Source organism: Penicillium manginii (assembly GCF_028828005.1).
Source record: "Penicillium manginii strain IBT 31320 chromosome Unknown utg000005l:1.0-5665137.0:1.0-5668048.0, whole genome shotgun sequence".
Classification (NCBI taxonomy): Eukaryota; Fungi; Ascomycota; class Eurotiomycetes; order Eurotiales; family Aspergillaceae; genus Penicillium; species Penicillium manginii.
In genome coordinates this window covers 2,096,126-2,124,120 of record NW_026643106.1, presented here as the reverse complement: position 1 = coordinate 2,124,120, position 27,995 = coordinate 2,096,126, and the positions used below count along the sequence as shown (strand labels likewise).

Sequence of the window (27,995 nt, the reverse complement as noted above, 5' to 3'; positions counted from 1 at the left end):
ACCCGCCACTGACAGCGTGCATACCCGCATAAGCTTAAGCTAGCTTCGATCTAGTCTTACCCGATTCGGTCGGTTACACTCACGTTTTCGTGTGGGGCTTCGTCCTTGGAAGAATGACGGTGTTTCCAATTCGGTAGAGAATAGGTCTCCAAGGCCCCAGGGGTCGATGACGGCATCCAGGTGCGGCGATAGGCCAAGACAACTCAATACAACTTTATGTCGGCGATGTCCTGGCACATGCCGCTGTGAACTCGGATTTATCTTTCCATCCAGATCGGCTAATCTTCCAACTTCCCTCTCTTCTCCCTCCTGCTCCCCGAGATCAGCCTCCCAGGGAATACTGCGTATTCACGGTGTTGGGCGGCTGACGACGCCATCCTTTACTCCCTTGCTCCGAGCTATACAGCCAGACCCGGTCGTCGAATGGAACAATGGGTGTCCAGCTCAAGGGAAATGGCCCCGGGGAGCCACCAATGAACCCATTCGTGGCTGTTCCTCTATTTTCCGTCGGAGGCTTCATTGCCATGTTATTCTTTTGGAGAACGGCAATTCGCATTCGACACCGTCGCAGAGCAAAAACAGCGAGACAAACCGACGACCAGAATCAGCTCTCTCAAACCGGTGCTCTCAATGCAAGCCTCAAGAAGCATTTATTCTATGCACCTCTCTGGAGTTCCCGCCACAGTCGCGAATTTCGGCTCCTAAGACTCCATATGGGATCGATACCATTGCGACTGGAAGTCATCCTCTTGACGCTCTATCTCCTCCTTAACTTCCTATTCGTGGTTGTCACGGTAGATTGGTGGGAGGATTTTCCCAAGAAGATGTTCCAACTTAAGTACGCTGCTGGACACTTGGCTGTGATGAACATGCCTGGTCTGGTTCTGAGTGCTGGCAGGAATAACCCCTTGATCGCGCTCCTCGGTATCTCTTTCGATACCTTCAACTTTATGCATCGATGGGTCGGGCGCACTATCGCTGTGAATGCAATCATACACATGTCTGCTGTGTTGGCGAGTCTGGCACGCGAGAGTACGTATTTTCGCACAACGATAATAGCACTCATCTAACCCGAAGCAGATGGTATGAACTACATACTTGACACAATTTGGCATATGCCCTTCTACATTTACGGTCTCGTGGTATGTTCAACGCCGACTCAAGTCACCGCATCTTATAGTCTATCTAACTCTGCCTCCATAGGCTTTGCTTGGATTCCTTTTCATTTTCGTGCAGTCATTGTCGCCGGCTCGACACTCTCTCTACGAGCTTTTCCTACATCTCCACATTGCCCTTGCTGTTATGTCATTCGTCGCTCTCTGGTATCACTTGAAAAATCTCCTGCAGCAGCGGGTACTATTGGGAACTCTCATTCTTTGGGGTCTGGATGTATGTTCCTTCAACGACTATCCAGGTTATACGGATATCATACTGACTTATATACAGCGTGCCAGCAGACTTGGAATTCTGATTTGGAGAAACTGCGGCAAGCGGCGCACGACTGCGACTGTGGAAGCCCTTCCAGGCTCGGTTGCGCGTGTAGATGTCGATGTCTCCCGAGCATGGAATTTCCGTCCTGGTCAATACATGTATCTCTACATGCCCTGTCTGGGTCTTTGGACCTCTCATCCATTTACAGTTGCCTGGTCATCAGGAGGCACAAATACTTTGAACATGGTTGAGAAGCGGAGCTCGAGTGACTCCTTTGCGGCCCTCTTGGGTGGTTCAGAGACCGTCACTATGTCTGTCCTCATCAAAGGACAGGATGGGTTCACCAAGAAGCTTTTGGATAAAGTAGAAGATTCGCCAGAGGGGAGGATTAAGGTGACAGCATTGGCAGAGGGTCCATTTGGTGGCATTCATTCACTGGCCTCATATGGAACCTTGTTGCTTGTTGCTGGAGGAATTGGCATCACTCATCCTATGTCATACCTGCATGAGGTAGTTACCAACTTTGCCTCTCGCAAGACGGCAACTCGGAAGGTGCATCTTGTCTGGATGATTCGGAGTTTAGGTAAGCTTGAATATTCCATCAGTCATGTTTTGACCTAATTACTAATCTTGCAAATTAGATCATTTAGCCTGGATCCATGACTGGATGACTGATATCTTCAGCCATGACTCCTTGAACAGCAGTATAATTGACCCTAAAGGAGAGACGTATTTCCAGTTCCCTGGTCTCATGCTTTCAATAAGTGTCTACGTCACGGAACACAAGGAGACGTTTGAGGAGTATATTCCTGTGCCGGAGACACCATGGACGCAATGTGCTCCCTCGAATGTTCCTATTAATGTGAACTACGGCAGGCCGTCTTTCCAGCCATTATTGGAAAATGAAAAGGCAGAACAGGTTGGTGCATTGGCTGTGAGTGTGTGCGGCCCTGGTGGCCTGGGAGATAGCGTTCGCGAAGCTGTACGCAATGTGCAAGGCGAAAAGATTGTGGATCTTTTTGAAGAGGCGTTCTCGTGGTGATTGTTCATAAATTTCGTTCTGTCATGATGCTGCTGGCAGGTCCGTCTTGAGATAAATTTTGTACATACTACTCTCACACGTATCTAATCAACTTTTCAAACTAAAATTATTTGAGAAATCATGAAAACTATTTCCTAGACTATATGGACGTCGAAAATCTGTGGAATTTCCTCTTGATAGGCAACATCGCCTAGCCTCGGCTTTCAGCAGACTGCGAATTGTATCCGGTCATTCTAGTTGCACTGCATGACGCAGAGACCCGCACGGACCTACCGCAAATACAGCCTGTCCCCCACGCTAACTCTACCTATTCTACTAAGGGACCATGGGATTTTAGTTTAGTACAATGAATAAAGCTTTCTATGGCTGGCGCGGTGGCGCCTTGGATCATAACTGCCAGCCACACGGCACACAGTGGATCGAGTATCGGGACTCCCCGCCTCATGCCGAGAAGGGCTTGTCGGGTGCGACGCATGCCCGCTTAGAAAGGGGCAGATGCCGGTGGGAGACCGGGTAATTATTCTAAGAGCTGTGATTAGTCTAGAAATTTCTATTGTGCGTTTCGCTCTTCAGAGGCATATCCCAAGGTTCCTAGATTCCTGTCTACCGAATCTCGTACAATGTAACAGCTGCAGGCTGGCGCTAGTTACTAACTACTACTTAGTACTAGTAGCGGTACTATCTCCAGATTCCATTTGCTTTGCAGGTTCACAAATGATGATATCCGGTTAATTGCCCTCTGGTCCTTTTAGAGCCACCGCTTTTCGGTGAACTATGGTTGGCTGAGGAGGAGACACTGACGACACGCGACCTCTTCCCCATGGTGGATCTGTGTGGGTCACTTCTGTAAGCGGGGAGGGGTTTACCTTGTAACTGAATTTATTTATAAAGCCTGCGCAATGCCCCGCAATTATTGCCAATGTCTCTATCAATCCCTCATCCAATCTTCGAACATACATACAGTCATATAGAAATGACGACGACTTTTTCTTCGCTGCCCGTTGTCGATGTTGGCCCTCTTGGGAACCCCGGAGGGGCATCTGAAGAGCAATTGGCGGCTCTCAGCCAGCGTTTATATTATGTGTTCACTACGACTGGCTTCGCATATCTCACCAATGTCCCTTTGAGCTTCAACCATGAGCAGGTATTCAGCATGTCGCGAGAATTTTTTGCATTGCCGCAAGAGGAAAAAATGAAGCTCGCCAAACGATCTTTCCGACGCAGCCATCAGAACACATATAGAGGGTCATTTACCCTTGTATCTGGTTATTGAGCACCATCACTAACGCACATGTTTCTATAAAGATATTTCCCCACTCAGCCCGAATTGGCCTCGGACAACCTGAAAGAAGGATTTGAGATGGGCCCTGCCGAGCCTATTCGTACTCAAAGCAGCACTTCGTCGACATCAAAGTTCAATCTCGCCGAGTCAAATGTCTGGCCGGAGGAGAATCTACTTCGAGCCCGACCAAAGCTCGAAACTCTTTATGTCGAACTTCAAATTCTTGCGTCAAAGCTCCTCTCACTCCTTGCAGTTTCCCTCGGTAAACCGGCGGACTATTTCGCATCGTATTTGGAGGACTCTTTGAGTACTCTTCGATTGCTCCACTATCCTGCCGTGGAATCGGTCGCTTCGGGTTCAGGATCTGCAGGATCAGATAATGTCAAGCTGAGCTGTACTCCTCACACCGATAGTGGAATTTTGACTTTGCTGCACCAGGATTCTACGGGAGGCTTGGAAGTACGCAACTCATCCGGAGAATGGGTCGCCGCACCCTATATTCCCGAGTCGCTGGTGGTCAATATTGGAGACCTCATGGCCAAGGTATCTGGTGGAAGATTTGTTGCCACTATGCACCGTGTTCGTGCACCCCCGATGAGCGCGTCTGCCTCTGCCGTTACAGGCCAACATAATGGTGAAACCCAGGCACTAGGCAGGATTAGTGTCCCATTCTTCTTTGAGCCCGGGGAGAACTGCCTTGTTCGTTCCATTGATGGCGATGAGGGGTTTGTCTTATACGGTGAGCATGTGCGAGCGAAAATGAAGACCTGGGTGGAGTTCCAAGACGATGAAGACAATTAATTTGCCTGAATTGCACCCCAGGGCTGGGGCTGCTCTGCCCGGGTTGCTAATGATGACAGCACTGGCCCATGCAGATCTATGACTCGTCTTCAATGCCGGTTCTTTCCCCTCTGCGACCTTGGCCAAAGCAGCATTTGAAATTTGGAAGCGTCGAATTTAATGTTTTGGATACGACGAAGGGATATGCAACCCAAGCGACTTTGGTACCCATAGCAACAACTTCCCCAGCGACAGTGACCCATGCGCCAACGGTTTTCTTGCCCTGTTTTCATTTCGTGGAGCACTTTTTGTATGTTAGCATAGATGTTCACCCTTATGCGATCTACGTCAGTCGTCGGGACACCTGGATCTCACATTTGAGTTTGTGCTTGTGGACCACTTTCTCTGTCTTGGGTATGTCATAACCGCGGCTTTTGTATTACAACTTGATCTGGATCATGTCATGATATATGAGTTTGCCGGTGGAAATGTTATGGCCGATACTTCTTTTCCTTTGCAGGCTGCCAGGATCAATGCAGCAAATGGAGATACATCATAGACTCGACCGTGTTCTAGAGCATCGGAGTATTCATGCAATGACATCAATGCACCGTGAGATCCAGTATCTGCTTTTGTCCATGCGTGCTGAGAGCCATTATCCCACAGCTCTGTATGCACGTCGAATGGCAGTGCATCCACAAATGGCGTCCGAACAGAGTAGTTCCTAGTGTGCAAGGAATACGCACTGCGAAGCATCAAACTGACAATGATGGTACGGCGGACACTCTCGGCCAGTAACCAGGCGTGTCGAGGGCTGAGCGATGAAGGAAGCTGAATAGGAGCCTGCTGCCACAATCGCTCGGCAACCGATTCAAGCAACGCGCTCGTTCCCTCGAAGTACTCATCCGGAACGTCCTCATTTAAAGCAAGAATACACTGGGTAAGAATCAAGGCCTGAGAATATCCCAGAAGCTCTTCAATCCCCAAGGCGTGTGAAAGATGCCGCGTATACTCTGCCAATTTCCTTCGTAGAAGGGGACATAGATCTCTTGAGCGCTTTGCTTCCTCGGCTTGTAACTGTAGTTTGCAGAGCCAGTGAATATCTCGAATGGGCGCCGGAGGCTTCAATACATTAACATCGGGATGAATGAAAAGCGTTTTCTGGCTTTTTGCAAATGATCTCGGGAACTCTCGAATTCCATTCACCAGGAATTGGATAGCCGATTTGTCGTATTCTTTTGCAATCTCTAGCCGCAAAGGGAATTCTATTTGACCCATCGGATTGTATTTTCTCGGATTGTCGGGAGAACTCTGGTTTTCAATGGATTTCTGAGGTGCTTTTCTAACGGTCATTGGCGCGTTGGTATATTCACAATCCATCCCCCTGTCAGCGCACCTGCTGCATTTGGGTGAGCGCTGGTCGCATCGCCTCTTGCCCCTAGCACAGGCTTGACATGATCTGCGTAGGGTAAATGATTTTGGGGGAGCTGGCGGCATTTTTGGGCAATTTAGTTGCTCGTGCGAGGATCAAAACCGTTGACGCGTCGCCACTCGTAAATCGTTTTATCCCGGGTCACGTGGTCGTGTGCCTGCGAAGCAAGCATGCTTCAATTTCAACCACACCGTGAAAGCAATTATTTTCATTAATGCAGTCGATTCTAGATAAATACCAAATATTCACAGCTATATTGATTTTTCTGCGGTGTGTAATTTTACGGGACAGCCCCCGTCTGCCCGAATTGAATTGTCATAGTTAGTAGATCTCCACAATCATCAGCCAGAAGGATCGAGAAACTTTTATAAAATAGATATCTACCGTTGTGATGTCTTACGAATGAGATGAGGAAGAAAAAAAGAATACATTCCCAAGGTTGACAACTTGAATGTTTAAGGATAGAGACGAAACAATTTGAAATTTGTACACATCACACAACCACGCCACTCAAACCCAATCCTAAATCGAATATAATAGTATGGCGCCTAGCAAAGTAGCTTATAGCTGCGGTAATACTTCTCACCACGAGCGCACTCGCCTCCATTCCAAACCTGGTCATCGAAATGGCAAGTAACATCGCTGTAAGTGTGCACTAATTCACGGTCAGAATGCGATCATCGTTTCGGATCCAGGCAATACTCACGAACACAGTTACCAGTCTGCAGACGGAACTCAACGGATCGGACATGCTCTCCATCTGGAATAACATTGCACTTGTTGATATCAGTGTCGTAGACACCCAGCTCCCCGAGGGCGGCAGTGCAGGTGGTATCGCTCATCAGCTCCAAGGTCGCGTAGCGAGTAGTTCCCTGGGCAGGAGCTGCGGAGGCAGCGCCAATGAGAGCAATTGTAGAAGTAAGAATAGTGATAAGCTGCATTTTGAATGTATTGAACTAGAGGTTGCTATGTTTTGTTTCCGTTGTTTGAGAGGCTGTTGATGATGTGATTGAGAGAAGTTCGTGGCTCTTAAATACTTTCTTTCTGCCAGATACTAGTACAATCACTGCGTTGGATAGTATAGCCAAGGTTTTGAGATTCAAAAATAGATCCAAGACTCGGAGGCCCCGATCAAGCTCTGGAACTAACTACGATCCGTTCTCCGACCCACTGCTTGAAGATCTTTGTTCCTAGCCAGGGAAGGCTTACGCCGATCAGGCACGCATCTGCTGATTAATTGTTATATTTCATTTTAGTATGTGACTCGTTAGGTAAAACCCTTTGAGTAATACTCGTTATTGGACTAGAGTCGTTAGGGCGCTCGGCAAAAGCTTCAGAATGTCAGGCCTCCCAGCTGACATGTCTCACTGCCAGTTACCAAGCACAGGAAAATCGGTGTAGGTTTAGGCATCCAAGGTGCCTCGTTAATACATCTGTATGCATAGTCAAAACTAACCCTTACCTAATTTTCAATTGAATTGGGGCTGGGGTATATTGAGTATGAAGACTCGGAGGTTGTGGGGCATTGCAAGGGCAGGATACCCTGATCCAAGTATAAGGTTGCTACTATATATTAAAGTACAAACGAGATCCAAAGATATACATACTTAGAGATATGTCCACTGTTTTCTCTTTTCTGTCCTGAAACATAAAAAGCTAATATCATTCTGGTTGATAACTAATAATGATAGACAGTGCCACACCCGTTACTGCCCGTTGTGTTGAATCTTACGGTTCTTAGTCACGATGTTGAATCACCACCCCGGTCTCACTTCAATTCCACACTCGCATTAGCACTGAGAGATAGTGGGGTAAGTGTGCCGAGACCGGCTCTCGTCTCTGCATCTTCCAGCGTCAGGATCGCGGTCATGCCACTGCCGATTCCAAACGCCCGCTTCAGGGCCTTCCAACTCTCAACACAAGCAAGATAGGTTACCGTGCAGCCAAACACAATACCCCACTCCCATGTTATAGAATGATGTTTGAATACCAGCTGGTTTACTACTGGAAGATAGATAACTGGGAAGGCAATAACAAACCCAGCCACCACTGCCCAGAAGAGAAATTGGTTGCGCCAAAGTGTGGAGAAGATGGAGGACTTCCGAGGAGATCTGACTGGATCCATGTTGAACAAAGACCAGGAGAAATGTTTCACTTCCCAGGCTGTTACCAGCAGAAGGAAAGTCAGAGTTGCGTATGTCGTTGCACGGGCTCGGAAAACAGCGTCACATGTCGGGTTGTAGCCTTGATTACATCCGTCTCCCAAATCAGCAGTCCCTGCGCCAGCTGCATAAATGACGCAAACAAATGCGACCAGGCAAAGCGAGCCCATGAAAGTTCCGTATATCATCTTGTCAACTATGAGTTCCCGAGTGAATACTCCGACTCGTAGGTCATGCGGCGGTCGATACATAATGTCCGGTTGCGCCTCTTCCAGACCGAGACCAACAGCTAGGAATGAGGAGGTGACAAGATTGGCCCATAGAATTTCTAGTGGAGAAAGAGGGAAGACAGAATCCCCTCCTGTATCTTTGAATGCAAGAGCAATGAGAAGTAGGATGACCTGGGCGATGTTTGAAATCAAAAGATGCATGAGAAACTAAAAAAAAGGTCAGCTGGTATTCACTGGCGCCTATTCGAAAGAGATACTACGTACCTTCTGAATATTATCGAATAGACGACGACCCTCCTCGACAGCTTTGACAATCGAAGAAAAGTTGTCATCGGTGAGCACCATATCTGCGGCTTCCTTGGCCACATCACTGCCATTCTTACCCATGGCAATGCCTACGTCTGCCCGTTTGAGCGCCGGAGAATCATTGACCCCGTCACCAGTCATCACACAAAATGCCCGGCGGCGATGCATAGCGTCAACCATACGCACTTTGGTGGCTGGGCTACATCGAGCAATGACTAGTGGCAGCTCCTCAATTTCGTCCACCTCGGCGTCGGTAAGTCTGTCAAACTCGTCTGCGGCCATGACTAGCTTCCTTGACTTTGCCGAAGCAATCACGCGGTCGAGGATACCAACTTCAGAAGCAATGGCTGTGGCTGTCTTGATATGGTCACCCGTCAGCATGTGCACTGTTATTCCTGCCATTTGGCACTTCCGCACCGCTGCCGCTGTTTCGACGCGAGGAGGATCATACAGGCCGACTAAGCCGCCAAATTCGAGATCGCTCTCTGCAGATGCTCGAGGGTGAATGAGGTCGTTATTGTTGATAGCAGTCTTTTTGTAGGCAATGCAAAGAACACGAAGTCCTTCTCCTGCCATTCTATCCGCGGTTTCACGGATGATCTGCTTTTCACCTTCGCTAGTTGATATAGAGGGAATGACAGCCTCCGGTGCACCTTTGGTGTATATCTCATTGAACCCATTTTCCGCATTGCTATACACGATTGTCATCTTCTTGATAGCGGAGTCAAATGGGTATTCTGTGTGGAGCTGAAGATTCCGCCGCCCGATCACAGAACTTTTGGCAAAGTCAAATCGCATAGCCAAAACGTGCAAAGCTATTTCGGTCGGTTCGCCAACCGCGGACCATATACCATTCTCATGCTGCACGACTGAGAGGTTACAGAGTGAAAGCGCGGAGAGAAAGGTGTGTAAAGCTGGATGCTTCTCAATAGGGTGGTTTGAATTCCAGTCAATCTCGTCCATTTGAACCAGGCCACTAGTCGGGTCGTATGGATCGGTCGTTGAACGAACAGTCAAGGTGCCTGCCCCTGGGATCCACGCCGATCGAGCGATCATTTTCCCCTGTGTCAGAGTTCCTGTCTTGTCGGAGCAAATATTGGTGACACCGCCAACAGCCTCGAGACATTGCAGTTTGCGAACTATAACATTTCCTTTTGCCATGGCCTTTGTACCCACTGCGATGGTAATTGTCAGGACTGCAATGAGTGATTCCGGAATTACAGCCACTGCAACGCAGATCCCATAAATCAAAACCTCACCTTGCACGTCCCACAAGTTGACCGAGAAAACGATGATGGCAAGAAGAATGGCCAAGGCAAATAGAAGAAGTGCGAACTTGCTCAGTTTCACCTGTAGAGGTGTGCCCACCAGTCCCAGCATCTTAGCGATGAAGGATTTGACACGGTATAAGACTTGACGGAGCGGGCTTCTGTTCTCCATACCACCCTGGTCTTGGAGCAGTTGAGCAATCTTGCCTACTTCTGTTGCCATTCCTATCGCAACCACGATACCAGTAGCTCGACCCTGTGTTGTGCTACAGCCGGAGTATGCCATGTTTGTCCGATCTCCAATGGGTATATTTGGTGAGACCAGCGTGGCGTATGGAGTTTTCTGAACGGGTAGAGACTCCCCAGTAAGAAGAGCTTCGTCCGTCGACATGTTCATGCCCTCCAACAACCGCAAGTCTGCAGGAACGACATCCCCAACCGCCAGGCGAACTATGTCCCCGACAACTAGTGATTCAGCTTTGACAGAAACCACCTTTCCATCCCGAATGACTTTGCACACTGGTGCTGATAGGCGGTGGAGGGAAAGGATCGTCTTCTCGGCTTTATAATCTTGAACAAAGCTATTCTGGTCAGCTAGCTCCGAGAGAGAAATGATTCCTACTACGTACCCAACAATGATGTTCAGGAGGATCACGGCGGTGATGACACCACCCTCGATGTAATCGTCGATTCCAAAGGACAGAGCCATGGTGATCAGAAGAACCTAGATAATATGACCATCAGCTGTTGGTTTCTTTGATCTCCCGGCGAATGTAATAAGCTGGCCGAACTCACTATCGTCAAGCTGTTGGATACCTGCCTTAGCAGTATCCCCCAGAAGGAGATGTTCTCGATTTCACGGACCGCATTTGGACCGTCGCGCTCAAGGCGCAATTCTGCCTCGGAGCTGGAAAGTCCATTACTTTAAAAAAGCGAAGAGAGGAAGTGTCAATATGGAGGTTGTTCACTAAGAGTAGGCAGGGAATAGTTAGTAGCTACGTACTGTAGGTCTGTCCGGAGGAGGGTTGTGAGTTGAAGAGGCTCCAAGAGATGGGCATTTTGAAGCTGATCCTCTTTGCTTTCAGTCGGTTCGGTCGATGTGTGCCGCTCGGGGAGGACAGGCAAGCTAGTATGAGTGGGCAGCGGCGTTGTAGGCTTCTCTTTCGGGTCGCACGGCTCAGGGTTCAAGCTTGTGGGTGCTTCATGTGAAATGGGCTCCGTACAAGAACATATAGGAGGTTCAGTCGATTCCTCGACATCGGGGGTTGTCTCTATGCCCATTCAAGGAGGTGGAGGAGAAAGGGAAGTGTGAAAGGAATGGAAATGGAACGGAAGAATGATTTAGAAGCAAATGTTCAATTTTTCTGCGAGCCAAACTAAACCGATATTCCTGTTTTTCCTTTGACACCAGGGATATCTCTTAGGTTGTAGAATAAAGTGGGAAGTAGGAAAGTGAGGGAGTGGCAATGGACTGTTTGTATTTGTATGTCCAAGAAAGAGGGGAATGGTATGTATGGGATGGTATCGTGAGCGGGGGAAGATGTTCAACCAAGATGTCATTGGGGAATGCCTGCGGAGATGCTTGGCTGGTCCTATCCGGATGTGTTACCTTACGACGACATCCGTTGGCAAGCCGCTAGATGTCTTGGAGCGAGGCCAACCGGGGCATTCATTGGACGTGAGGGGTTGGATGTCTGGGGAGTGGCCAGCCACAATCCGGATGGTGCTCATCCTAACTTCTTGTCGATCGATCGATAGTGGATGGATGGATTTCAACTGTGGAATCTCGGTTTCTTTAGCAAAAGACTGAGAGGGTACTCTGTTGACGAAACAAATGTCACCAACATTCAGGTTCTCACATCTTCAAGGCGATACCCATGGTTCCATCTAGCTCATGACTGCATTGAGGCGGAGGCCTTGCCAACCCTGTTCCGCCACTTTCCAAGATCTCGGCGCGTCGGAACAGGTCTTGGGTCGTGTGTCAATGCCAGACAGTGTCAGTGCAATAGTTGACCAGTCACTTGGAAGCGATAGTCTTGGGATCATCGCCAAGATACAAGGTGGTCGTGTCTTGCCAGTGGTAATAAGTAATACGGTATACTAGTACACTGTACTGGCTGTAGGTACACATCTACTACTAGTAGCATAGGCTAGAGATCTATGCTTAGCAGTACCACCACTAACTAGCTAACTACTCGCTAGTAGTTAGTTATCTGTTAGAGGGTACCCTCATCACGGTCGTTAACTACTATATACCACGAGTACGATTACGAGGAATTCTAACCAGACACCAAAACACACCAACTCTTTCCTGCAAGTTAAAAATCGAGTATTTCGAAACCCCTCCAAGTATTTACTTCTATTCTAATAAACACTGACAGCAGTATTTGTTCACCATCATCATCTTACACTCACAGCTCTGGGGTGGAACTGACCAATCAGCGTGTGGCCCGCACTGCAAAAATCCGCGCGCTTCAAACGGAGAGTTGCTTTGCTTTGCTTAGCTTTGCTACCTTCACTTCCACTCACAATTTCCCCCAACTTGGGCTCTCCTTCAACCTCCCCTTGAGTTCTACTGCTACATAATGGTTGGCCCTACAGCATCACTCTCGAACCTGAGCCGTTCCGACGGCTCGGCCTCCTACAAATGTCCTGCTACCGGCTACGATGTGCTCGGCGCCGTGAATGCTCCCATCGAGCTCCCCGCTCGCCGTGATGCCCTGAAACCTGAAGAAGCGACCGTGGAAGTCTTCGTCAAACCAGGAAATACTACAGCCGGTGTTGGAGAACGCCATGTGGAGGGAATTCTCCGCAATGTGCTGAGCAAAGTCGTTCTGGGTCGCGAACGAGGATTTCCTCGCCGCGGCGTAGTGATCACGCTTGGAATTGTCGGAGGCGAGACTGTCGACCGTGGTGATTCTGTAAGAACCTTCTAAGCGGTCTCTTGTCTAGTGATTCCAGATGTTCCTATTCTAACCAACATTGCTCACAGTATCTTACCATCCTCCCGGCCCTGCTCCACACCTCGCTCCTCGCCTTGCTTTCGGCCGCCGTTCCTCTGTCGATGACATTCTCAGCCACTCTAATGGGTGTGGACAAGTCTGGCGCCATCATCACCGACCTTTCCGCCGCTGACGCAAAGGCCGCTGCGTCTCTCCACGTTCTCGCCTTTACTTCTAAGAACCACCTGCTTCTGAATGAGAGCGAGGGCCGATTTGATTTCGACACTTGGGAACAGGTCCGAGAGCGTGCTCTGTCTATCTGCCAGGACATGACCACCCCCGGGCCGGATGGAGACGTCACAATGGGCGAGGAAGCAGACGGCTCCCGCCCCGAAGGATTTGTTCGGGAGACTGTAGAGGATCGCCTCTACAAGGATTACTCATGGAAGATTGATTCCATCTGAATGGGATGAACCAGTTCTTGGCCGGGCAGCGGGGAGGAAGATTATCATGAATGGGGACAGGATGCAGAACCCCGAAGAAAACAAGACTGCCTTAGCCTCTGGGAGGTACTTTCTGCGAGATTCGGGACATCTGATCTCCGTATTTCAAGTTGCTGACTCGCTGCTTCACGGGAACACGAGTGTGACGACTGTCACACCACAGTCAAGGCTTGTTTCCTCTCCGCCACTGCATGTACGAGGCTCGGCTCAACCATTCCGACGAGAAAGTGACCGATACGCTCGGTCGCACTGGCTTGACGCCGCCTGCACCTTGTCGTACCAGGCAAGGCACCAGGGTCGCTAGGGAGGATACCGCCAATGAAGCGTGAACATGAAGCACGAACCCAGGCAAATCCCCGCCAGTCAGCAACAATAGCAGCAGCATGAACGCTACATGATGGCAATAAGCCCTAGCCTCACTCTGTTCGAGAGGAGGACCGAGAGCAAGAGCAGAAGGAGAAGCACAAACAAAAGCCAAAGCAAAGAAAAAGCAAAGAATAAAGACTATAAGACACCAAGCAAGTTTCCGAAGGAGCCGCGGTAATCAGTAGAAAGCTCTCCTCTCCCCTCAATGGAAGACGTCAGCATTGGATCCTTTTTGCACCTCCCAAATTTCCCCACGCTACTAGTTTATCCGGCGCTTGGACTCATTCCCCAAAGTTCCACTCTTTTTTTTCTATTTTTCATCTTTGGTGCTTCCGTTGTCGGCTTTGATTTTTTTTTTCAAAGGGTCTGTCTTGAGTCCGAGTCTTTGAAAAGCAACTTGAAAGCAAGAGTGGCCGTTCTTCTCCTTCCTTTTTATTCCGTATATAAACCTCCACCTCGATCCTGGTGTCCAAGTCCCAAGCCACCACCCCCGAACGGCGATCGGGGACTCTATCCACATCCCTGTCCCTGTTCCTATCGGCAGATCCCAAATTCATGTGGTGGAAGACGGTGGAATCCTTTTCACCGCGTCCCACTACTCCACGTACAAAGCAATCCCCGTTACATCCGAGCTCGGTCCCAGTCCGCTTATCTGCAGCCCCCGGGGTCACCTCATCCTTGCCAGTGATTTACTTAACTTGATACCTACTGCTCATGGCGTCGCCCGGCAGTGAGTCGTCCCGATCCGACACTACCACTACTCAACTTTCTACTCAGCGCTGCATTTCTCCTTCTTCTTCTTCTTCTCCTTCATCAACTGCCGTCACCACCGCAACTGCAAGGCCCATCACTGCCCCACCTCCATCCGCCTCAACAGTCGGCGCCGCCCTGCTTCGCGATTATGCCCTCCATATAGCGCCCTCCCAGACACATAACGACATACCTTCCCACAATCCCCCCTCCAAAACTCCAAACAATATCGCACTGTCCTCGGCCAAGATAGATCCCCCCCCAGGAAAACACCGTCGGCCGGTCGCTGCCCTCTTCGGCATTGCGCCGATTTCGTCAGAACTCCGTGTCTGGACACCGATCTCAGAAAGCCCTCTCGACCGATTGTATTCCCAGACAGACCATCATGAAGGCTTTGGCATCACGGCCGGCATTTTCCAAAAACAATCAGCATCAGAGCTTTTCAGGTCCATTCTCAGGCCTACTCAACAATAATGGTGAAGCCTCCTCTCCGCCCGAAGACCGAAGCAACTATGAAAAAGAGAGAGAGAAGGAGAAGGAGAAAGGACGGGATCGCAGTGGTGCTTCCTCCCAAAATTTGTCGAATGCGCTGTCAAATCTCCAACTGAGCGGATATCTCGATCGATCCCCCTCAACGGCGCGACTGCTGTTGCAGTCGCCATGTTATTTCCACCAGAGATTCGACGATGCAGTAAATATAAAAAAGGTTTTAGAGGAGATTGCCGATGATGAGTGGCTGTCGCATTCCAGATTGGTGCAGACTGCAACGGGTGTTCGGGAGGTGTCGAAGCAATTGCAAAGGCGGCCGATCAAACGCGCCGTGCGCAATGTCATGATTGTCACCAAGGCACGAGATAACAGCCTGGTGCATCTGACCCGTGAGCTGGCCGAATGGCTTCTATCAACACCCCGGTATGGAAGCGACCTGGGTGTCAATGTTTACGTGGATGCCAAACTGCGGAACTCCAAGCGCTTCGATACCGTCGGTCTGCTTCAGAAAGAACCGCGGTTCGCGCAGATGCTGCATTTCTGGACACCCGATCTCTGCTGGACTTCTCCGGATAAATTCGATCTTGTCCTCACTCTCGGCGGAGATGGAACGGTCCTTTTCACCTCATGGCTCTTCCAACGCGTAGTGCCGCCGGTGTTTTGTTTCTCGCTCGGAAGCCTAGGCTTCCTCACAAACTTCGATTTCAACCACTATAAGTCGCATCTCAATGGGGTCATGGGCGACGTTGGCATGCGTGTGAACCTGCGGATGCGATTTACATGTACCGTGTACCGGAAAGATCGGAGCAAAGGCGCGGAAGTCGGCGCAGTTGAGGAGGGCGAGCAATTTGAGGTTCTGAACGAGCTGGTCATTGACCGGGGGCCTTCGCCATATGTGTCCAATCTAGAGCTATATGCAGATGATGAGTTATTGACCGTCGTCCAAGCGGATGGCTGCATTTTCTCTACCCCCACAGGTATGTCAACCGAAGCTGCACTGGGACAATGACTGTTCAGTACTAACCATAATGATTAAATCCAGGCTCGACGGCATATTCACTGTCCGCTGGCGGCTCACTCATGCATCCATCCATTCCGGGTATTCTTCTCACCCCGATCTGCCCTCACACACTCTCCTTCCGCCCTATGGTTCTATCGGACTCGCATCTTCTCCGCGTCGCCGTCCCTAATACGTCCCGGTCCACCGCTTATTGCTCATTTGATGGCAAGGGCCGAGTTGAGCTTCGTCAAGGTGACTATGTCACTATCGAAGCCAGCCAGTATCCCTTCCCCACCGTTGTATCAGACAGCGGCGAGTGGTTTACCAGTGTCCAACGTGCTCTCCGCTGGAATACCCGTGGTGCCGTCCAGAAAAGCTGGGATGGTGCCGCCGGGGGTGATCAAGATGATGCCGAGGATGAACAATGGGACATCGACACCGACGCCGGACTCGCGGGTACGGATAGTGGGATCGGTCCTAGCGAAGACGGCGATTCGTTATCCCCTAACCCGATGCGACGACAGATGAGTCTGCTCAATATGTGAACTTTGCTGAGCAGGCATCCGTTTTTCCTTTTCCCTTTTCCTTTTTCATGACATACCTCTTTTTCATTTCGGCGTTTTCACGACATACCCAGTCAAGCTTGCATCGTTCAAGGTCATTCCTCAAGCATAGATTTCGATTTCGTTTCCTGCTATATCTTCCTGACAGCTGAGCGGTCACTACATACTACATTTTTGTTTTTTCGATTCGGTTATGTTATCACCTCGATGTCCACTGGCACGTTGCATGTCATGTTCAGATGACGATCGTTACATAGAGAGCTTCGCTAGAGAATTCACACTAGTGAGCACTCGGGTGCCAATGCAATGAAACAATCATGTTTCCGGTCGTTTCTGATCTCCTAGCGAAGTACCCCACGACTCCACCAAGGATTCTTTTGAGGCACCCCATCTACTCCCCTTCTGATATAATAGATGGAGCGGATAATAATCACATTCCGACGAACTTTCCAACTTGGTGCTCACCTAGGCAAATGATATTCCAACAGAGGACCCATGTAACCTCGCGGCAACATTGATTGAGTTTGCAGATCTGGTGCTCGTGGACTGAAACACCGCGTTGTTTCGGCTTGATAGGTCCAAGCTCTATCCATCCCACGCTACTACTTCATACTACTAGCCTTGGAGGTATCTACTTCAACGAGGAAGATAAAAAAAAATAGGTTCTAAAATCCATTCTAGTATAACCTTTCAACCCTGGCACGAATACCTGGGCAGCAAGGGGCTGTATCCACATCCCGTCTAAAAAGTAGAAAAAGACCCATGTCGCCAAACAATCATTCAAACTAAAAGCAAGAACATTAAATACATCCATTGAAAAGAAGAACCGGCAGAAGCACACCATCCGATCAACCCCAAAAGACCACCCAAATAGCACCACAATGAAGACCTCCCTGCTCCAAACCACCCTCCTCACAACCCTCCTCCAAACAACCAATGCCCTCGTGGGAATCTCCTGGAAAGTCTCCAACGGCCCAAGCAATGGCCTAAAAGACATAAGTTTCCCAATCGCAATGCCAAACGCAGCCCACAAATCCGGCTACTACTACGCGCAACAATTCAGCTTCGCAGGCCAGAGCGATGTCGGCTACACAGGCCTCCAGCCCCGCGAAGATAACGGCTCCAACTCCGTAGTCCACGCCGTCTTCTCGAGTTTCGTTGCAGGCACGACAAGCACAGACGCAAATTGCTCGGACGGCGCGGACGGCGGTGCGGGCGTTTCCTGCGCCGTCGAGGTCTCTGCGACGTATGCGCATGGCTATGTTCTTCGCGTCGAGAATACGGCGGGGACGACGTGGACGGGTACGATGGTTGATGCTGTTGATGGGACGGAGACGCATATTGGGTCCTACACGCTTCCCTCTCGGGCTCGGGGGGTATCCAGGGGAGCCAGGTGGGCTTTGTGGAGTATTATCCTTGGAATTCTGGGTCTCATACTTGTGATCAATTGCCCAAGACGGATGTTACTTTTGGAGTGCCGACTTCGTCGGGTGGGACTGGGGAGTTGGGGGATGCGTATGAATATGGAGATTGTGTTGGGCAGGTGGACTTTAGTACGAAGAGGGTTGATGGGGATGCTGTGAATGTTGTTGTTGGCTTTTAGGGGTTGTGATTATCAACTGCTACTCGTAGTCCTAGGAATTCAATAGTGTGACCGTCCATGGATGGATATGGAAGTATCTTTCTTTCAGCTACATGTATAGAATACCTAGTATGTAATCTGGGGCCGTTCAATTTTTATTTTAGTGCCCAGGTCGTGGGATGATCTAAAGATTCAAGTTACATGGGATATTACAGACTAGATGTAACTTTCAAGGTTACTTTTTGATATAAGCTGCAAAAGTCAAAACTACTACTAGTAGTAGTATTAGTTGAGGAGCTTGATCAGGCATGAATAGTTAGTACTACTACTAGTAACTACTGTAGTAGCTACTAGCATCAAAAGTGGATCGCGGGTATCGACATCAACATGCTAGTAGTCACGCTGTATGGGATATTCCACATACTACATGGGTCATTTAATAAACTTTGAATGCCCGAGGGGTATGATTTGGTCTTCTCCTGCCTTTCCTACTAGTCGAAAGACTATCGGTGATACGCCCTAAATGCCTCGCGTGGTCAACAGTCAACTTCTACGAATATCGCCCTGCATAGACCTAACATATCGGGAAGATTCAATGATGATCTCGATATATTGGCACCTGTCATACCCTGAGCTGATCATCGGCAATGCAAGTCTCAGATTAAAAGGCGGCTTGAACACGAACCCAACGCTTTGACATGAGACGTAGTGGTTCAGGCCCCGCAATGCCGATCTGGCGTTTCAGGTAACGAGGCCGACTCAGGTTGTATCCATTACTCCGTACCGAGATTGCACAGTACTTTCCCAGAAGCGATCAAGTATTTGTTCATCTTCGACTCCTGGGACTAGCGAGGTATCATCCGTCATGCATCATCCTTGCCATGTTGAACTTTCTATTTCTTCCAACTGAATAGGCAACATTTACATCGAACGCGATGAAAGTCATTCCCCCAAAACAAAGCTTTGTCGCAACGCAAATATCTAAAGAGGCCATCTGTAACGGTAGCAGATTGACCGAATGCAATTAACTCGGAACTTTTGTGGAACAGGTCCAGTTAACAACCTGTATCCGCCCATCCTTCCCACCCGATTTGAATACCGATCATGTCACATAAATCTCGTCTTAATAAATCATTTTCTTCTTGATGCTGATCCATCACCAGTCGCAGCTCTCAGCCAGGATCTCGGCCAATTCCTCCAGATACTTCTTATCAACGTCGTCAAAGCCATCGGGCTGGGCGCAATCGATATCGATGATGGCGACAGTCTGTCGAGTCATTAGTACGGAATTCAGACACACTTTACATAGACACCACGCAAGGAAGAGCACTAACCTCGCCCCGAACAAGAATGGGAACAACGATCTCACTGCGGCTCTCGGCGTCGCAGGCAATGTGTCCCGGGAACTGCTCCACGTCTGGCACGACGAGAGTCTTCTGGGTAGCGGCAGCAGTACCGCAGACGCCCTTACCGAAGCGGATCTCTTGACAAGCAGGTTTTCCCATGAATGGACCCAGAAGCAGGAGTTGGTCCTCAGTCGAAGCGTATGTGGTCGAGATCGTTACGCTGTTGAGGTTGGGTCCACCGCCAAGGGGAGGCGATGAGACGGGCGAGGCGAGGGCGGGGAACTTGTCATCGCGAATATAGAATCCGGCCCAATTGACCGCGGAGGAAGGGGAAGGGAGAGCGGCGAATGTGTGCCACAACAGCGAAGAGACGTTCGAAAGGTTGCTGATGGTTGTTAGTTTGTTGGCCAGGAAAAACGACACCGCGCGAAGCCTGCGACCAGGCAGAGCAGCTGGGCATGTGTCTCTTGGAATCTGATTGGGAATCGCTCTCACCTAACCTACGATGACGATATTCTGTTAGCGCTTCGTTCCATTGGCGATAGTTGTGACCTCCGTTGGGCACCCACGATGGGAGACACTCACCCAATTGCGTTGACCGGAGGTCAAACCCCTCGTTTGGTCAAGTAGTTGAGGATAAATCTCGGCCTTTGTTGAGCCAAAGAAATAGGAAGAATCGGCGTGAGGCTGGAATTGCGATCAGGCGAGTTAGTTAAGATCGGCGCGATCACCGATGAGTGTGGCATCGGGTGCAATCCAGGGTTAAATTCCAGGGACGAACCATTTTGAGTAGTGCTGGCGGAGGGGATAGAAGGAAAGGATTGCACAGCGATAGCAATTGAAGAGTGAGAAGGAGGGGGAGATAGAAGAGCAGAGGAGAGAGCAGAGTAGAGAAGAGGAGAGCAAATTCGGCGGAGCTCCGCAGTGGAGAAAGAGCGAAGAGCAAAGGCCAAGCTGACTTTGGCTTTGGCTTTGGTCCCCGCGTTGCTTCTTCCTTCTCTCCTCTTCTCTTCTCTCTGCTCTGGTTGATCGCTCTCTATTTTCAGCTTTCTCCGATTCGACTCCAGAATGCCCCTCATCTCATTTCTCCGGGAACCTTAATTTGTGGCAGTTGGCTTTGCTCATCTTGTGGTTCTGGTTCTGGTGGTCCTGGCCCACAACTGGCGACTCCTCGCGTGCGCCCAAACCATCCTGGAAGTATGTGCCTCCCAATCCCTCGGTTCAACCCCGAACCCCCCCGACTCTTTCTCGTTCGGAAAGTCTGAAGTCAACTCTATTTGATCTGATTTCTGGACTTCTCAATGTTTTAAAGCGGGAGACTTGGATCGAGACTTGAACCACTCATCTTTTGAATGGTCGAATGAAGCACTTGAACTTTGACTTCGCCGGCTTCCCAGAGCCCCGGGTCAGACGTTTCGGGACTGCAAATGGGAAATTGATTCCGGGATATCTGTTTGGAGGCCGGGGACCACAATTGATGGCCATCTTCCAGATCACCCATCTCCGCCGTATCGACGGAACCCTCCGAAAGACTCGGAATTGACGCAAATGATCGAAGGCGCCAGCTGAAAACCCGAGCCACTTGATGCTTCAGAACCAATCCTCGGATAATCTGAATCACCTTTACTCCAAGGATCGATCGGACATGCGACATCGATCGCTTCCTGATCTGGAAACTCGGGCTAGTGTACCCCGATTGGTGTCGGCCAGAGTGAATAGCCTTGGTACCTTTGATCCAACTGTCGGCATGCTGCGCATTGCAGAATTGATCTTGTACATGGACCTCATCAGGCGTGATGCGTACCACGGGGCCTAGAGAAAGTTAACCTAAGAGCACAATAGTGGAAGCTTGAAGGGGAAGATGAACTGACCATATTCGTCGTGCATTCGGTCAATTTCATCTTCGAAGGAGCCAGCCCCCCCAGGCGGCGAAGTAGACCTCGTATAGACCCGTTAAAGCAGCCAAGCGTGGCCCCGGGAATTTGCTTAGTGGGTGGATGTGCACACGGTAGATGATCGTGACCAGGAAGTATGCCATAAGGCTGCCTAGCAAAAAACATGGAATCATGATGGAGGGCGACAAGATGTGATTGATGGTTTGATCGCTCGTCTAGTCAACTGAGATTGCTGGTTTGGATACCAGAATCCCCAGGTCAGGCAGTGAAGCGGAACGAATATAAGTAGACAGTGCTGCTTCTCTACGGAGTACCTCTTCGTGATATCCGTTCGAATTTCGTTTCTCTAACCCCACTTAGATCCCAGTGAGATAGGATAGGCGTAGGGGGTGGTGATACGGCATCAAATCTTCCCTGAACAAGATGAGATTGTCCGCACGGTCGGGAAGAAAGGGTCGCACGAGTTGCGAGATTGGGGAAGCTGCATTTCCAAGCTCTCAGGCCGTCGAAATCTCTTTCATTAGAGGCACAGACCAGCTGCTCCCAAGTGTCCGACGGTGTACTGCAAGTTGTCAGATCGTGGGGAGATCAACAGCGTGAAGATCTGTCATTGGCTGGTCGACTATTTATACCGCCTCTTGGTGGTCTGGCCCACAGACATTGCGACTCTCAACTTCTCCATATTTTTGTTCATTGGCTTTTGAACCATTTGTGGAGCACAAGGTACAGGGTTAAGTTGAGGGAATGGAGATTGCTGGATCCGAACCGAGACCGCCAGTGTAGACCGCTATTTTGGCTCGTCTCTGCTTCTTGCCCGCTCTGTGATCGATCACTTTGCCCCCCCTTGTGCGGCCCACAAACGCTAGCGGGCATCATTCTGCATTTAGTTTGGTGTTGTGGATTTTCTTGTCAACTCCGGAGAAAATGTCAACCAAACAGCCTCGACCGGCCTCGACCAGCCTGTCTGAGCGGCAGTAGATATCGTCAAGTTGCCGTCCTGATACCACCCTGAAGCATCCTACTGTCTCGTCATCAACAAGCGATCATCGAATTGGCAATATTTAGGGTTTGGCTGAGCTATGTTTATGGTAAGGGCTAGCTGCATGGCAAACAGGCCTGGGTTACACAATCTGCTATTTGGAACGTGGGGCAAAGATTACACAGGAGATCCGAGCAAGCTCGTCATCAAACATCAGCGATCGCTGGAGAAGAATCAAGTGTTGCATGAATTCTCATTTCTTCGCCAATTGAGCTCTCTCTACTTTTAAAGTTGTCCCACCCACGAGATTGTAGCGATCGTAGTATATTCTGATTGGACAACCTAGGTAGATATGGACTTTTTCAAGGTCATATAAAAGCCCGAATAGGCACTTCCAAGGTTAAAATATGCCAGGATACTGATAGTACGTGATAAATATTGGTTCCCTTCCAGCCCTTAATCTTCAGAGGCATTGAGGCACTACTATGAGCTTTCTTACGGGCAACAGATATTATTGAAAATTAAAGGAATCAATGAGATATAATGGGAAGGCTGTATCTAGGAACCATTAGGTATGTTCAAATTTTCAACAAACTGCCAACTTCGACTTAGACACCCGAGTCTTCTTGCTCAATACTGAATTCCCCATCATACTCAATCCACGATTTACAGTTATCGTTCACGTAATCATAATCTATCAGCTTCTTGGCTTCTTCATATCGCTCGATGAATTGAAGGGCGAATCCTTCCGAGGTATGCCACCCAATGTGACAATGCATCAGCCAGGCACCGGGGTTGTCGGTCTCCCAAGCCATAAGTAGATAGCCACTACTTTCCAATAGGGCGGTATCTCGGCGTGGTGGATTTGATGTAACAGTAGTCCCATCCCAAGGTCCAGTACCTTGTGCCAAGATATGGAAATCGTGACCATGCAAATGGATTGGATGGGCCACCGGCATGGAGGTATTGATCAGAAGATAGACCCACTCGTTGGCATTCGGGAGCTCAATGACACCGCTTGAAGCCTCCCACTCTGTTTTGCCATCATGAATCTGTAACAGAGTCGGGTCCTCCCATTCAACCTGCATGGTAGTGCTGTTCAGGTACCAACGGAAGAGATTGTTTTTATTCTTGGCAACAGTAACATCGGTCATAGCGTCCCAGCCAGCAGTTGAAACTGATTTGGGGACAACGGGGACAAGTTTGCTCATGTCCTCGTCAAGGCATATATCGTCAAAGATCCATGGCGATGTGTCGGGGGTTCCTGTCTTGCCGTAATAGTGTAAGATGCCTTTAATACCCTCTACATTATTGTTTTCCGAGCAATCTGTTTGAGGAATTGCCCGAATCCAGTGGTTTCTGGCCTTGGGCTGATTTGCAGTGACGATAATATCATACCGTTGTCCTGAGTTGCAATGTTAGAAATATTCCCTTTCCGTGTTGAGATATAGACTATGAAGCTTACCCATTCCGATGTTGATGTAGTTAGTCGTATATGGTTTGATTGGGACAAAGTCCATAGCAATGACCGTGAGTTGGTGATTATCAATCATGAATTTCCAGTGGGTATCAATAGCCGCATTCAGAACTCGAAGGCGATAAGACTCGCCTTTATTGGCGCGCATAGTGAAATAGGAACCAGACTCGTTGTACTTGTTTGTCCCGTTGATGAGTCCTGTGTCGAGAGTTGGCGGGCCTATAGCTTGAGCGTGGGTGTAAAGTTCATCCGCCGTTTGATGAGACCAATCATTCAGAAACAGCATGCCTTTGTCGACATCATAGTTCTGACTTGCAGGGCCATTGATTATGATACCTCCAAACACACCTTCCCATGCTTGTAGGCCAATGTGGGAGTGGTACCAAGATGATCCATACTGGGCAGCACGCCACTTGTACGTGATACTTGACCCAGGGGCCGTTGGACACTGGGTTATTGAGACAACACCGTCATTCTGGTTGGTGTAGTGTTGACGAATTCCATGCCAATGGATACTGGTTCCATTTCTGGATTCATCGAGATGATTCGTAACATGAACAACGACGTTGTCTCCCCAATTTGCGAAAATTGTAGGCCCAGGGATTGTCCCATTGACAGCCATTGCAAAACGCTCGACTCCATCTGGGGCGATGGTGATCTCATCAATTGAGAGCCAATATTCACGGGTAACACCTGTGTTTGGCACAGTCTGTGTGTAGTCCGTATTGATATCGTAGTCACACCACTTCGTTCTCTTGTGGGCAGTATTTCCAGCACATGGCTTGGCTTTCACAGGATTTTTTGACTTGCGTGCCTCAAGCTGCGGGATGGTGAATGCAGCTGCGGCCAGTGCATATGCCAGACAAAGGAATTTCTGTGGCCTCATAGTGATTCTTTATACCCGAGGTCGACAGCCCTGGGTATGTCTTCAAAAAGGAATTTTCATGCAACACAATAGTACATAAGCATAGAATCCAAAACTAGAAGCAGAAACCTTGAAAGGGGAAGGAAAAAATGCTGTGTGAGTGAAGGTATGACGTTCTAAGGCTAGTATATATGCTAAATACCTTTTGGGCCATATAATTGAATATTAGTATCCTTCGTAATAGTAAGGCTGAGCTGTCTATGCTCTCAAATATCACATGGCATATCGTGCGGCATGTCCGAGCCGCCAGGGCACTCCGCAAGTCCTGAGATGCAGACAGATGCAGGGGCCAATACATCGCTTAGCGGGATAAGATACGCAATTGACCCGGATGGAATGATCTCACTAGTCATTCATGGTTGGCCTCGTGAGGTATTTCGCCAGTAATTTCCATAGTGGGTATCTTTCCGTAGTATTCTTGGTCGAGATGCTTCTTTCCCCTCATCCTTGCGCATGGAATAGTATCCCCGATGTCCCCGATAAGGTAACTAGGGCTGCATGTCTCAGAACCACGAATCTCAGCTATATTTGTATATACATAACTCGAATGTTCAGATTTTGACCCTAGCTGAGGCTTACTCCACGAGGTCTATTTCTTCGGACATGGACCAGTCAGGGTTAATCCTTGCGAGACCTCGTGTTATCCAAAGAATAATCCCGGACACAAAAGGCTCTTTCTTACTTAGGCCCGCAAGGGCTGAAGTGGCGTTGCCTCGTTGTGGGAAGCGTCGGTCGATAGTTGACTCCGCGAAATCAGGCCAATGCAAAGTACTTTATTGAATCAAACACTGGGAGCAAATCAAGTTTGCAGCTGATCTGCAGATTGTGGGCCTAATCATGGCTTGGTGGGCGGGATCACACAGTCATTATGCTTCCGGCATCTTTATGCGAGGCTGAGAGGATCAAGGGGCGGCCGGGTATTAGTAGTCTCAAGACATTGGGATTATCAACAACACCCCGAAGATATATTCCAAACTGAAAATCTTTTGCTTCTACAAAGATTCGCCCTATATTGCCTTTGAGATCCTTTCAACTTTGTCCTCTCCCTCTCCTTCTTCACTGTTAGACAATAATTGTACCTGCATTGCTTTAGGTTCCCCTTGCGTACATGTTACACTCAACCATGTTTCGCATATTTCCTATATTTGCTTTACTCATTGCAGCACTGGGATCTGTTGGTCTCGCTCGACCACTGGAAAAGCGTGGTGAAGAGTTCGGCATCTACGCATTTGGCGACAAAATCAGCGGACTGCAAATTTACTATTCGAATGGTGAGTTTTGAGGTACACTCAACTTGGATAATCTGGCTCCGCTGTGAGTGATTTTCTGATCAAGGATTTGCTTGTCTCTAGGTGCCGCCTTGATAGGCGATCCAACCCAGTCCCAGAATTCAACCGATGCTCTTCCGGTCACCTGTACGTATTTTCCCCACCTGGGCCACCTTGATGCAGAACGCCTCTCTACTTGTGTACTGATTTCTCTTCCACTTAGTCACGGTCTCTGGCTCGAATGGAAACACCTTTAATGCGCACTCAGGGAGCACGGCCAAGACTCTGACTAGCCAGGCTCTTTACATAGCGAATGATGGATCGGACAAAGTCGGCTTTTCTTCATCTACTGAACGAAGCAGTGGGAAATTAACTGATATTTGGTGGCTATACGGACGCTACGTGATGACCAACGTTGAAGGGGCAACCTTCTACGCTGAGCCAGCTTCTAACGGGTGGTATACGTTGTCGTGGAGTTCGGCGGATCAATCAGGAACAAATAAGGTACTGGTCACACTGCGTACTATTGAGCCCTCGACCAATACTGTTTTGGCCTGAGTCCGGTTGGAGGGAGAATAAATCTTGGAACGGTGGTGGTGTGGTGCGAGCGCGAGCGGCTGAATTGAGTGATCGTGTGAATAGTTACGAGAAATGAGATTGTCGTTTCTTGGTTGCCAAAAAGATCATCATGGATAGTGCCAAAGCAGCCCGAGCAATCAGAGGGACTTCGCCAATCATTTGAACCCAAAGCGTAAGCCAGTGCTTAGATGCCCGCACAGCGCTCAACTTCTGCGAGTCTTCCGATATTGTGGCTTCGGTATAATGCCGTCTGTATCCTAGCCAGATCATGCATGAAGATGGATCCCGAACGATCGGTGAGATCAACCGTTCCTTGTCGGCCACGTCAACAAGCCAGCGGAGAGTGGGGGCGAAGCCATCCAAGGAGGGGGTGCGATGACTCGCTTTTCTCGTGTCAGCTGTCTCGGCCCATCATCATTGTCACTCATTCGCTGGGCGAGCTTGCTTACTACTGCCGATATTTTTTCTCCCGTGTAGCCCTAGATATTGACTTTCGGGTGCATTTGCCGAAGATAATAACTAACTTTGATTGAGTTCATTCGAAGCGAAAGTGGATAACCTGGGGCGAGGGCCGCCCCGCGATGTAGAAAGCATTACCAAGTGATGGGGCTCTATACGACCTTGACGATCTCGGAGGAAATGATACTGACACTAGCAAGGATGGATGCGTTGATCGTACGTACTTACTACTAGAAGTGGAACTGTGGATTATTGTGATCCCGCTATGCGAGACGGGACGGGAAAGACTAGGTATATTACTAAGATTCTCATGCCTTATAATATTACATAAACCTGATTTAATATATTTCCCAGCCCGCCTTGGCTTAATATCAAGCTCGTATCTTAGCTTCGTTTTCAGGCTCCGGGGGCCAAGTAAAATCCCGCATGACACGCTCATGCCACACGGCACGACAATCGCATAATGTTGTCCCAAACAAGTCCAGTTGCATTCTCGGCCCTTTCAGCCTGCATGGTCTGCTAGCATGATGTGCAGCGAAAAAGTAGATGCTGTCATGGTCTCGTCCCGTCTTCAACTATTTAACGTGTCAATTCGATTATGTGCGCTTTGATCTAGTACGAGTCTGATGCCGACTGGCCCCGTCCATAAGAGATGAAATACGTGGGCCCGAGTCAGGTAAGAGTCCGAGGCTAGGGCTGTATGCGTCTAAAGACTGATTTCAGTTTCTCCACCCTGGAAATTAGTCAATAGTCCGAATTTGTACTTCATGGCAGTATTATACCCTAGGGCAAGACATTCAACTCTGAGGACATTCAAGTTTCCTCGATCTTAGAAGTTTCACCAGATAGATTATTTTCGTTGTGGTAAGTGATCCCATGTTTCTCAACATGTTTCCCAGCCTCCACACCATCGACCACGCTAGTTTGCAATGATACTAG

At 49.1% G+C, this 27,995-nt stretch overlaps 12 protein-coding genes across 12 annotated transcripts; 6 read left to right on the top strand and 6 right to left on the bottom strand.

Annotated features, from left to right (window-relative positions):
- Positions 1–431: 431 nt before the first annotated feature.
- N7533_007176 (ferric reductase family protein) lies at positions 432–2,473 on the top strand (the record flags this gene model as incomplete). The annotated part of the gene is made up of 5 exons (XM_057103826.1): positions 432–1,032; positions 1,081–1,142; positions 1,204–1,389; positions 1,447–2,014; positions 2,073–2,473. The coding sequence occupies 5 exons, from the start codon at positions 432–434 to the stop codon at positions 2,471–2,473; spliced, it is 1,818 nt and encodes a 605-aa protein (XP_056958783.1).
- Positions 2,474–3,446: 973 nt separating this feature from the next.
- N7533_007175 (isopenicillin N synthase family dioxygenase) lies at positions 3,447–4,556 on the top strand (the record flags this gene model as incomplete). The annotated part of the gene is made up of 2 exons (XM_057103825.1): positions 3,447–3,718; positions 3,779–4,556. 2 exons carry the CDS (start codon positions 3,447–3,449, stop codon positions 4,554–4,556), a joined length of 1,050 nt encoding a protein of 349 aa, XP_056958782.1.
- A 435-nt stretch (positions 4,557–4,991) lies between these two features.
- N7533_007174 (uncharacterized protein) lies at positions 4,992–5,813 on the bottom strand (the record flags this gene model as incomplete). The annotated part of the gene is made up of 1 exon (XM_057103824.1): positions 4,992–5,813. One exon carries the CDS (start codon positions 5,811–5,813, stop codon positions 4,992–4,994), a length of 822 nt encoding a protein of 273 aa, XP_056958781.1.
- Positions 5,814–6,515: 702 nt separating this feature from the next.
- N7533_007173 (uncharacterized protein) lies at positions 6,516–6,908 on the bottom strand (the record flags this gene model as incomplete). The annotated part of the gene is made up of 2 exons (XM_057103823.1): positions 6,516–6,622; positions 6,674–6,908. The coding sequence occupies 2 exons, from the start codon at positions 6,906–6,908 to the stop codon at positions 6,516–6,518; spliced, it is 342 nt and encodes a 113-aa protein (XP_056958780.1).
- Positions 6,909–7,735: 827 nt separating this feature from the next.
- N7533_007172 (putative potassium/sodium P-type ATPase) lies at positions 7,736–11,214 on the bottom strand (the record flags this gene model as incomplete). The annotated part of the gene is made up of 4 exons (XM_057103822.1): positions 7,736–8,566; positions 8,624–10,657; positions 10,729–10,855; positions 10,937–11,214. 4 exons carry the CDS (start codon positions 11,212–11,214, stop codon positions 7,736–7,738), a joined length of 3,270 nt encoding a protein of 1,089 aa, XP_056958779.1.
- Positions 11,215–12,518: 1,304 nt separating this feature from the next.
- N7533_007171 (putative exosome complex subunit Rrp46) lies at positions 12,519–13,339 on the top strand (the record flags this gene model as incomplete). Its single annotated transcript, XM_057103821.1, has 2 exons — positions 12,519–12,854; positions 12,926–13,339. 2 exons carry the CDS (start codon positions 12,519–12,521, stop codon positions 13,337–13,339), a joined length of 750 nt encoding a protein of 249 aa, XP_056958778.1.
- A 1,119-nt stretch (positions 13,340–14,458) lies between these two features.
- Positions 14,459–16,528, top strand: N7533_007170 (putative NAD+ kinase Utr1; the record flags this gene model as incomplete). Its single annotated transcript, XM_057103820.1, has 3 exons — positions 14,459–14,808; positions 14,870–15,960; positions 16,026–16,528. The coding sequence occupies 3 exons, from the start codon at positions 14,459–14,461 to the stop codon at positions 16,526–16,528; spliced, it is 1,944 nt and encodes a 647-aa protein (XP_056958777.1).
- An 899-nt stretch (positions 16,529–17,427) lies between these two features.
- N7533_007169 (uncharacterized protein) lies at positions 17,428–18,149 on the top strand (the record flags this gene model as incomplete). Its single annotated transcript, XM_057103819.1, has 2 exons — positions 17,428–17,922; positions 18,003–18,149. 2 exons carry the CDS (start codon positions 17,428–17,430, stop codon positions 18,147–18,149), a joined length of 642 nt encoding a protein of 213 aa, XP_056958776.1.
- A 1,135-nt stretch (positions 18,150–19,284) lies between these two features.
- N7533_007168 (GAF domain-containing protein) lies at positions 19,285–20,258 on the bottom strand (the record flags this gene model as incomplete). Its single annotated transcript, XM_057103818.1, has 4 exons — positions 19,285–19,395; positions 19,463–19,969; positions 20,060–20,161; positions 20,256–20,258. 4 exons carry the CDS (start codon positions 20,256–20,258, stop codon positions 19,285–19,287), a joined length of 723 nt encoding a protein of 240 aa, XP_056958775.1.
- Positions 20,259–20,780: 522 nt separating this feature from the next.
- Positions 20,781–21,361, bottom strand: N7533_007167 (uncharacterized protein; the record flags this gene model as incomplete). Its single annotated transcript, XM_057103817.1, has 2 exons — positions 20,781–21,286; positions 21,346–21,361. The coding sequence occupies 2 exons, from the start codon at positions 21,359–21,361 to the stop codon at positions 20,781–20,783; spliced, it is 522 nt and encodes a 173-aa protein (XP_056958774.1).
- A 1,595-nt stretch (positions 21,362–22,956) lies between these two features.
- On the bottom strand, positions 22,957–24,711 carry N7533_007166 (uncharacterized protein; the record flags this gene model as incomplete). The annotated part of the gene is made up of 2 exons (XM_057103816.1): positions 22,957–23,753; positions 23,814–24,711. 2 exons carry the CDS (start codon positions 24,709–24,711, stop codon positions 22,957–22,959), a joined length of 1,695 nt encoding a protein of 564 aa, XP_056958773.1.
- Positions 24,712–25,873: 1,162 nt separating this feature from the next.
- On the top strand, positions 25,874–26,576 carry N7533_007165 (uncharacterized protein; the record flags this gene model as incomplete). Its single annotated transcript, XM_057103815.1, has 3 exons — positions 25,874–26,021; positions 26,103–26,165; positions 26,242–26,576. The coding sequence occupies 3 exons, from the start codon at positions 25,874–25,876 to the stop codon at positions 26,574–26,576; spliced, it is 546 nt and encodes a 181-aa protein (XP_056958772.1).
- Positions 26,577–27,995: the final 1,419 nt, after the last annotated feature.